At 52.7% G+C, this 10,238-nt stretch overlaps 1 protein-coding gene and 1 long non-coding RNA gene across 2 annotated transcripts in view; both read right to left on the bottom strand.

Annotated features, from left to right (window-relative positions):
* The window catches only part of LOC142428565 (unconventional myosin-XVIIIb-like), a 181,796-nt gene extending 179,654 nt beyond the window's left edge, over positions 1-2,142 (bottom strand). Inside the window, exon 1 of the mRNA XM_075533417.1 lies at positions 2,101-2,142. Coding sequence (XP_075389532.1) covers positions 2,101-2,142 — 42 coding nt within the window. The remainder of the gene's footprint in view (positions 1-2,100) is intronic.
* A 4,278-nt stretch (positions 2,143-6,420) lies between these two features.
* LOC142429389 (uncharacterized) lies at positions 6,421-9,889 on the bottom strand. Its single transcript, XR_012780423.1, has 3 exons — positions 9,820-9,889; positions 8,838-8,950; positions 6,421-6,575 (listed from the first exon to the last, which is right to left on the bottom strand). It is a non-coding gene; the product is annotated as an uncharacterized LOC142429389 (long non-coding RNA).
* Positions 9,890-10,238: the final 349 nt, after the last annotated feature.

Here is a 10,238-nt window from a genome sequence, read left to right on the forward strand (position 1 = left end):
CCTTTAGTACATATTTTAAATCCTTTGAAGCTCTACTGTAGAGCAGCCGCTGCCTTAGGCGTTGGGAGTCTAAAATAAACAGACGGATGAAGCAGAGTCCTGCTCATCACCAGAGACTGTAATACACCTGTGGTGGCCGTGAGCGCCTTGAATCAGCGACCCTGCCTGTGATACGAGACACTGCCCTGCCCTGGGCCAACCTCTCCTCGTGGCTATTTCGAGCCTGCTGTAAAATTGACTAAACTTAAGTGTCTTTGATGCTTTATCTAGTGGTTAGAATTTTGGAGGGGCAATGAGAACTCTCGGCTGTTTGTTATGGGGGTGGTCCTGGATACCACCTTCACTCTGGGAAAGGGGCTTTGTAGTTTACTGTCAAGTCCGAAAGGATCCCTGGTGGCCTAGAGGGCTAAGCTTTGGACTGCTCAACTCATCACAAAGTCAGGGGTTCAAAAGCCCCAACCACTCCAGGGAGAAAGATGGCGCTGTCTGCTTTCATCAAGATGTGCAATCTCAGAGACCCGTGTTGGCCATTGAACTCTGTCCACGAGACCCGCTAGGAGTCAGAATGCCAGAACAGTGTGTGTGTGTGTGTGTGTGTGTGCGTGTGTGTGTGAGTATGTGCGTGCGTGCGCATGAGTGTGTGTGCGTGTGTGTGAGTGTGTGTGTGAGTGTGTGCGTGTGAGTGTGTGCATGTGTGCGTGCGCATGTGAGTGTGTGTGCATGTGTGTGAGAGTGTGTGTGAGTGTGCGTGTATGGGAGTGTGTATGTGTATGTGAGTGTGTGCGCGTGTGCGTGTGAGTGTGTGTGTGTTGGGGGGGGTTGTCACACTAGAGCTATACTCATTATTCAGTCCAGCAATCCCGTCCCTATGAGTTTACCCCAACTCAAAACGCACATCACTGCCTCTGAGTCTATGCCCACTCATAGCGACTCTGGAGGACAAGGGAGAACTGCCCCTGTAGGTTTCCAAGCCTGTGACTCTTCTTTGCAGTAGAAAGTCTTGTCTTTCTCCCTCGGAGCAGTGGGTGATTTCAAACTGCTGACCTTGTGGTTAACACCCCCAGCTTAACCACTATAACACCAGGGCTCCTTTTGAGAAATGTGTGCCCACCCTCCAAACAAATAATCAACAAATAGTCCTATCCATGCTGGATTAAACCAAACCCCAATCTACAGTCATCCACTCCATTTGGACTCCCGGGGAGCCTTGGTAGGGTTTCCAAGCCCACCCATCTTTAAGGGAGTGGCCAGCCTCAGCTTCCTTCAGTAGAGCAACTTGTAGATTTGAACCGCCTACTTGGAGGTTGACAGCCCAACTATCACCTCACTCACAGAGCCACCAGGGCTCCTCCCATGCTTGGTTCTAGCAAATTTATTAAAAATCACACACACACACCCCCACCAGAACTCGCCACAGCCTGAAGGTCCTCTAGCTAGTGAACAGAGGCCACTGACCACCCACTTGTAGCACAACTTCCCCCTGGTCCAAGGGAAGCTCTGGGCCGGGGGAAGCCTGGCTGGCTGCTCGCCATGCAGCTGGGGCAACAAGCTCGTGCATCCACGCCACGAACCTGAGCATAAACCACCAGCGGGTCAGCTAGCAAATGGTGAGATGGCTGCTGAATAATGTAAGAAGACCCTCGCACTCAGAGCCCTCACGTGGGTAGGGGACACTGTGCGTCACGGGGTTTCCAATAGCTAGTTGTTGCAGGGTTTGTCCTGCTTTCCAGAAGGAGGCTGCCAGGCTTTCTTGTGAGGCACCTTCGAGTGGAATCAAGCCCCCACCCTTTATGTGGGCAGCTGAGAGCCAGGCCGCCTAACGAAGTGGGTGTTGACCATGAAGGAGAGATGCGTGGGGACCAGGGTACCCTGACATGAAGCGGTCAGGGAGACTCACCAGGCAGAGAAGCAGACTACAGAGAAAGACCAGCACAGTGGCGTCTGGGAGCCCAGGGCAGGAGTAGCAGCCACATGCTGCTGAGGGTTGAAGATGAGAGAACTGAGTGGGTCAGCCAGCCAGCAGGGGATAGGCAGCAGCCAGAGGAAGCAGACTTAAGTTCTGGATGCCAAAGGAGTACCCCCTTAGGCCCAGTAAGGCACCATCTTCCCCTCCTCTAGGACCTTGGTAGAGTCAGGCCCCATGGCGCGATGCTCCCACCTCATGGCCACAGCGGGAAGGAGCCGTGACTCAGAACAGGCTATGGATGGGGGTGTAGGAGGCTGGAGAAACCAGGGGAAGGATGAAGGACGGAGACAGGATGGAGACAGTGTCACCAGCATCCCAGCCCAGGGTGATGGAAGGACTTTCTTGGGCAGGGGTCACTGGTTGAGCCTGCCAGGGCGGGCTCCAGGCCTGTTCTTAATGCCACCTGGGCCGGGGTTCAAAAGGGGTGTTTCAATCCAGGATGGGCAGCTCTGACCTGGTATGCCGGGGGGCTGTAGAAGTACCCACCCACAGGGGCACCTGAGCAGCCAAAGGTTTCACCCCCTTCCCGGGGGCCTTCATGGGGGACAGTGGCAGAAACACGAGCTGAATGCAATAAGATGTCCAGCTGTCACCCACCCAGAGCTCCTGAGGCTCTCTGGGCCACTGACCATAACAGCCAGGCTGGGCACACATGGCTAAGACGCAAAGTCCCTGAGGCCATGGGTGGGGAGGAGCATTCGGGTTTTTCCACAGCCCCACAGCCCACTAGAAGGTATTTTAGAAGGGGCAGGACCTTTCCCTAGCACATTCTCTGCCCACAGATACAACACCTCCCCTCCAGCCAGATTCTCCACCTCTGTGGCCTCTCCCTGCCCAGTGGGATCCTTTCATCCCAGCAGTTGCAGGCTGCAGCACTCTGCTGGGAGCTATGGAAATTGCCATCGGGTTCAGAATGAAGCTGGACTCTTGGTCACCAAACACATAGGATTGTGCCCAGCTTCTTGGGACCTCCTGGCTCCTTTCTGCCTTGCCTGCCTCAGGACCTTTGCATGGGCTGTTCCCTGTCCTAGAGAAAGCCATTCCCCAAGCCGGCCCCTTGGCTTGCTCCCTCAGCTCCTTCAAGTCTTATGTTAAATGCGACCTTTTCCTTCCTGTGAAATCTCCCCTCTCCATCCTAACCTTGCCCGCCATCAAACTCACTGCCATCCTGTCAGTGCTAACTCATGGTGACCCTGAAGAGGAGGGCAGAACTGCCCCTGTGGGTTTCTGAGACTGGAGCTCTTGATAAAGCCTCATCTTTCTCCTATGTAGAAGCTAGATGGAGGTTTTGAACTGCTGACCATGCAGTTAGCAGCCCAATGCGTAACCATGATGCACCAGGGCTCCTTCCCCCACCAGCAGCTAGGATGTAATAAAAGCATTTTCTAGCTCTGTTAGCTTTTCATCACACCAAGCACTTCAGGTATCCACTGTGTGTATCACTCCTGGCCTGGCTTGCCTCCCCACCCCCCCCCCCGAATGGAAGCTGCACAAGGCCAGGACTGTTTGCCTGACTAGCACCCTGACCTGTAACGGATGTCCACCATCTCTGCTAAATGAATGGAGGGAACGCACTGCCATCAAGACATCTCCGACTCACAGTGACACTACAGGACCAAGGACAACTGCCCCCAGGGCTCTCAAGACTGTCCATCTTTACGGGAGCAGATGCCCCCCTCTTTCTCCTGCAGAACAGCTGATGGGTTTGAACCACTAACTCTGTGGTGAGCAGCTCAATGCTTAATCCTGTGTGCCACCAGAACCCCTGGGAAAGAACCACACCCCACCCCCGAGTTTTCTCTCTGCACATGGGCTTAGCCCTCTGTCCCTTGTATAATCAGAGAGTCCTGGAACATGGGTGGACATCCAGGGGTAGGAGTTTACTAAGGATCATGCTTTCCCACTCCCCCTAGGGAGAGATCTAATTCCCAGGCCAAGGCAGATGATGGCTGGCCTGGTTCCCCCAAATAGGAGCCCTGGTAGCATCAAGGTTACACTTTGGACTTCTAGCTGGAAGGTCAGCAGTTCGAAGTTACCAGCCACTCCTTGGGAGAGAGATGGGGCTTTCTACTTCCATAAAGAGTTAGTCTCAGAAACCCACAGCGGTAATTCTACAATGCTCTATAGGGTTGCTATGAGTCAGAAGTGACTCGATGGCAGTAAACTGGGGGCAGGGGGGTGATGTAATAGGTGACACATTGGGCTGCTAACAGCAAAGTCGGTAGTTTAAACTCACCAACCACTGTCTGATAGGAAGACGAGGACACCTGCCCCTGTAAAGACTGCCGTCTCCGAGATCCCATAGAGGGCCACTTTGAGGCAGAACAGACTCAGGGGCAGGGGGGATAGGTTGGTTTGGCTTCCAGGAGGCAGCCAGCAGTGTCCCCACCCAGACCCCCTGGTTAGACACTTTTTGCTGTTTTATTTCCCAGTTACATTTCTAATCCTAGGAAGAACGTGGGATCCACCCACCCAGCCATGGCTGTGGAGGCAAGTCATTTCTGACTCACGGCCACCCTGTAGGATGGGGTAGAATGTGGTAGTGGATGAGTGCTTAATCCACTGTGCTACTAAACAAAACCCACTGCCATTGAGTTCCAATTCTCAGAGTGACCTTAAAACCAGAGCAGTGTGGGGAGCCCTGGTGGTGTAGTGGTTATGCGGCTGGCTGCTAACCACAAGGTCAGTGATATGGAACCACCAGCCACCCCCTCACAGGGGCCATTCCACCCTGCCCTACGGCGTTACTATGAGTCAGTATCGACTGACTCCAAGGCAGTGAGTTCTTCTTGACTTTTTAAACTGCTCTCTGGGGTTTCCGAGGTTGTCATTCTCTATGGAAACAGACAGCCTCATCTCTCTCCCAAGGAGAAGCCGGTGGATTAGAACCTCCAAACTTTGGGTGAACAGCCCAGCGCTTGGCTCACCGCATCACCCAAGCACCATACATGGAAGGGGATTGGGTAGAAATAATGTCCAGATTTGTCCACAAGAGGGCGTGTTGAAACCACCTTTGGTTTTATGTAAAAGAGCTGTTTTCTTCACACTACACAAGATACCAAGGGCTCCAGCAGAAAGTAAATGTTTTGAGAGCGATGATGGCAGCAAATGTACAGATGTGCTTGACACATAATGGATGGATGTATGGATTGATTGTGATAAGAGTTGTACGAGCCCCCAATAAAATGATTTCAAAACAACAAAAAAGCAACCTATTGGCCAAGACAGTAGCTTCTGTACCCTAATATATGAGCGCCCAGGAGGACGCTGAGAGGACACGGGGGTTCAGCAGGCTGTGCTGGGCCCAAGTTGCTCTCTGAGCAAATCTTGAGACGTCGCCAGGTCTGGCCCATGGGCTGAGGTCACTCCTGTCATTTGGGATGGATGTGACACTTGATGGAGTCAGCCCCGGATGATGCTCAAGGCAGAATCTGCCTTCAAGTGAGTTCCGACTCAGAGTGAGCCCCTGTGTGACAGAGAAGAACTGCTCCGTAGGATTTTCTTGGTGACAGAAGTCAGAGTGCCTGAACAGAAACGGGTTTAAGAAATCCTGGCGAGGGAGTGCTGGGTTACGTGTTGGGTTGTGTCCACGTTCACACTCACCAGCCCCTTTGTGGGAGAATGATTAGGCGGTAGACTTCTGTCACGATGCCGAAAACTCATGCTCACAGCCACCGAACTGATCATATGATACAAAAAAGATCAAACTCACGGCCATCAAGTCAATGCCACCTCATAGAGCACAGGGTAGAACTGTCCCTGTGAGTTTCCAAGACTATAACTCTTTTTATTTTATTTTTTATTGCACCAGCCAATAGAGAATGGTCAGGTGCAGTGGCGGGTGGCTGGCGACTGTAACTCTTTACAGAGTAGAAAGACTGTCTTTCTCCAGCAGAGCACCTGGTGGTTTTAAACTGCTGACCTTGGAGATCACAGCCCACCTCGTAACCGCTATGTGGCCAGGGCTCCAGGAGTGACACTATAGACAATTTACTACAGAAGGCCATGTTTTTCTTTTGTCGAGCAGCTTGTGGATTTGAACCACAACCCCTGTGGTTAGCAACCCAACCCTAAGCCCACAGCACCCCTAGGATTCCTTCCTGGTTTGAGTCTCAAAAACCACCACCACGCAATCAATTACGACTCAGCGCGACTCCATTAAGAGTACAACTGCCCCCCTTTTGAGTTTCTGATTCTAAATCTTTATGGGAGTACAAAGCCTTGTCCTTCTCCCAAGGATCAGCTGGGTGGGTTTGAACCTCCAACCTTGCATTTAGCAGCCCACCAGGATGGCCCAACATCACCTCAGGTCACCCCCAGAACTGCATCTCTGGTGAATGCTGACCACAAAGGCTGTTTTCTCTTAGGAAAGATATGCAGGATCCCTGGTCAGCCTGCCCCCCTCCCCACCCCATGAGCCCAGTTCCCTCACCTTGCCTGCAGATGGTGCTGCAGGCTCCGGGGGCTGGAGGACGACCAGGTCAGGCCCTGTGCAGGTGTACGGCAGCTGGCTTCGGCTGCGCTGCAGAAGTGTGTTCAAGACACTGGACTCGTTCACGCTGCTGAGAGAGGCCAGGTCCTCCACCCGGTCCAGCTCAGGAGGGTTGGCCTGTGGGCCAACACACGGTGACTCAGCTGACCTCCTGGGTCCTCACTACATGGCCACCCATAATCCACACACACACACACACACACACGGACATGCACATATACACACATGCACACGTGTGCATACATGCAGATGTGCCCTCACATACATACAAACAGATGCATGCACACACATGCACTGCACACACAGGCACACACATATAGAGACGTGAGCACAAACACACAGCTTGGAGACTTTGCACCTGGAGAGCCTCAGGTAAACATGACACCAAACACAGGTTCTGGGGGGGAGGGGCTGTGGCCCAAACCAAATCCAAACCCACTGCCATCCATTTGATGCCAACTCAATAGCGACCCTAGAGGACAGGGTAGAACTGCCCCTGTGAGTTTCCAAGGCCAGAGCGCTTCATGGGAGCAGAAAGCCTCATCTTTCAGCCCATCTTTCTCCAGGAGGGGCGTGAGGAAACCTGCTGTGAAATGGAGGTCAGTAGCCAAAGCACCCCTTTCTCTGAGAGTGCCCCTCCTATAGAAAGCTGCCCCGGCCCGCTCAGGTAGAGGGGTGTTGGCAGCATCTCCTTACGGTCCTCACTCTAGAACAAAGGTCCCCAAAGTCTTTGGCTTACCATCCCCTTCTCAGGAGAAAGAAAAAAAAAGACTCAATGCCCCCCCCCCCCCCCCCCAGCAATAACAACCTTGAATAGCATATGTCCAGGGTCAAGCGGAGCATCTATTTGCAGGTTGTTTCAGCAGCACCCACCAGAGGGCAGTATTATCCACTTTAGAAAACACTGTCCAGGAGATCTACTGGTCTACCCAACTCTGGCAAGTTTTTAGAACCCAAGATTTGGTAAAGAGCCCTGGGAGCACAGTGGTTATGAGTTGGACTGCTACCTGCAAGGTCAGCAATTCAAAACCACCAGCCGCTCTATACAGCAAAATAGGGATTTCTACTCTGTAAGGAGTTCCAGTCTTGGAAACCCACGGGGACAATTCTTCCCTGTCCTTTACGGTCACTTTTAGTCAGAATCCATTCGACAACAGTGTGTAGGTTTGAAGTAGCCTGAGTTCTGGTCTCTTTTCCAAAGGGCAGTGAAGAGCAAGAGCAAAACCCAAACCCACCACCACCCCGTGAGCTTTAGACTCACGGGGACCCTGCAGGGCAGAGTGGGACTGTTCTCACAGCTTCTGAAGCGGTGAGGCTTTCTCCTGCAGAGCAGGTGATGGGTTTGCAACTTGGACCTTGTGCTTAGCAGCCCAGTGACGAGTCCACAACACCGCATGTCCCTCACCAAGAGAACTCAAAAAATCCAACTCTGCCATTGCGTCAATTCTGACTCACCGCCACCCTGAAGGGCGGCATAGAACTGTCCCTGTGGATTTCTAAGACTGTAACTCTTTGCAGGAGTAGAAAAACTCTTCTTTCTTCCGAGGAGCTACTGGTGGTTTTGAACTCCCAACCTTGTGGTCAGCAGCCCAATGCCTAATACTCAACACCAGCAGGAGGAAAGGGCCTGGGGAGGATCAGGGAGGGACACGGGCAGACCACACACAGCTCCCAAGTCCAAACAAAAGGGGTTTGGTGCTCTACCCATATATACAAGACAATTAAAAAAGGAAATAGTCACCAAAGAAGGGCTGGTGTCCAAACTACAGACCACCAGGACCCAGGCTGTGGTGAGTGACGAGCAAAAACTGTGGCTCAGTCCCTGGAAGCCAGGGTGAATGAAGAAACATGCTTTGTGACATGGGTGGCAAGGCCCATAAACGGCAAAGCGATCCATCTCTTGGGTAAACCAGGAGACCTGCCAGTATCCAGACCTGATAGACATGTCTCTTGCTGTAATGTCAGACAGGGGGCACCATGGAGCTATGTGAGTGGCACCCTCCCCCAACAAGATCCCTCCAACAGATCAGTGAGTCCACTCACTGCCATTGAGTCAGTTCTGACTCATAACGACCCTGAAGGAAAGGGTAGAACTGTCCATGTGGGTTTCCAAGACTGTAACTCTTGACAGGACTAGAAAGCCTCCCCCTTCTTCCTCCAAGAGGTTGGTGGTTTCAAACTGCTGACCTTGAGGTTAGCAACCCAATACATAATCCACTATGCCATCAGGGCTCCTCATGAAGTCCAAAGGGCTGGATAACTCCCTGCAAGGCATCAAGCTGAGGAGTGTCTGTTGGCAGGTCTCAGGAGGTCCCTTGCAGGGGTGGGGAGAGGAGGGTGTGGAGCCAGGTGGGGAGCAGGCAGGGGAGCGGGGCTTACCCGGTGCACATGATCCTCATCCACTTCGATGATGGCTTTGTCCGCATCTACACAAAGTCTCACCCTTCCTGGGGGCAGGTCGGCTGTCCCCTCGTCTGGTTTCAGGACGGTTGCTGGAGAGCATCCCAGAGAGAGAAATAAAGAGGGAGGTGGACAGGGGCTCTGAGCGGCTGGACAAGGCCAGGAGCCTGGTGAGGAGACATCCTCTCCTCGTGAACAATTTTCACTTGTGACCCCAGGTCCCTTAAGGGTAGGCCCGAGACCTCACAGGAATCCAGAGTGCTACCTGCATGGCACCAGGGGGTGTCTAGTCCTGGGAAGGTAGAGTAGGGTATGAAGGCTGCCTGCTCCCCTCCAGCGTGCATGACAGACATCACTAACGGATAGCATCGTCCAGGACTCAGGATGTCTGCTCGGGGAGCTGCCCTCAGACCCAGCTAGTCTACAGAAGTGGATGCGAAATGACATCTCTCTACTTCTGCCCACTGGCATGAGGCTTGTTGGGTTCCTGGGACAGGGTAGGCACTATGCCGTTCATTAACACACCTTCATTCAAGGTTTCAATGACTGTGGTCAAATGACCAACAAGTCTCTCTACCCACCCCCAAAAGTCACAAAGCCCCATCCTAGGTCCCTGCTGCCCATCACTGTATGCCCACCACCCCATCCTCACCAGCACCACCCAAAATATAATCCCAACCCAAACCAAACCCACTGCCATTGGGTCGATTCCAACTATAGGACTGAGTAAAACCGCTCCCTTGGGTTTCTGAGATTGTCAATCTTCACAAGAACTGACAGCCTCATCTTTCTCCCGAGGAGCAGCTGGTAGATTTGAACAGCTGACCATTCGGTTATCAGTGCAATTTGTAAGCCACACCACCACCAATGCTCCTTACAAGTGTGACCCAGATCGGGCAAACATGGCAGCCACGGGAATGGGGGTGGTGTGGAAGTAGCAGGGCTGAGACGCCCAACTCACCAAGGGTAAATCCAGCCTTCTGAACCAGCCAGACTTTTTCGGCTTCATACCATCTGTCTCCAAGGACCTGGGAACAAAGGTCATACCTTAAACTGCAGAATGGCACCATCATAGGTCAGGGGAACCCCTCGCCCAAGGGTTTCTCACAGTGAAGCCTGGGAGCACTTCAAACAGCATCTCCTTGGGGGCTAGGGGTACTTACTCAATCCCAATGAGTAGTTTCTGACTCTTAGTGACCCTATAGGGCAGGGTAGACCTGCTCCTCTGAGTTTCTGAGACTGTAACTTTTTACAGGAGTCGAAAGCCTTGCCTTTCTCCAGCGGAGCAGGGATATGAACTGCTGACCTGTGGCCAGCAGGCCAACTCATAACCAGTACATCGCCAGGGCATTGGGAAATTCTTTGTGAATAATGTTTTGG

The sequence above is a fragment of the Tenrec ecaudatus genome, chromosome 16 (genome assembly GCF_050624435.1).
Source record: "Tenrec ecaudatus isolate mTenEca1 chromosome 16, mTenEca1.hap1, whole genome shotgun sequence".
NCBI classification, from domain to species: domain Eukaryota; kingdom Metazoa; phylum Chordata; class Mammalia; order Afrosoricida; family Tenrecidae; genus Tenrec; species Tenrec ecaudatus.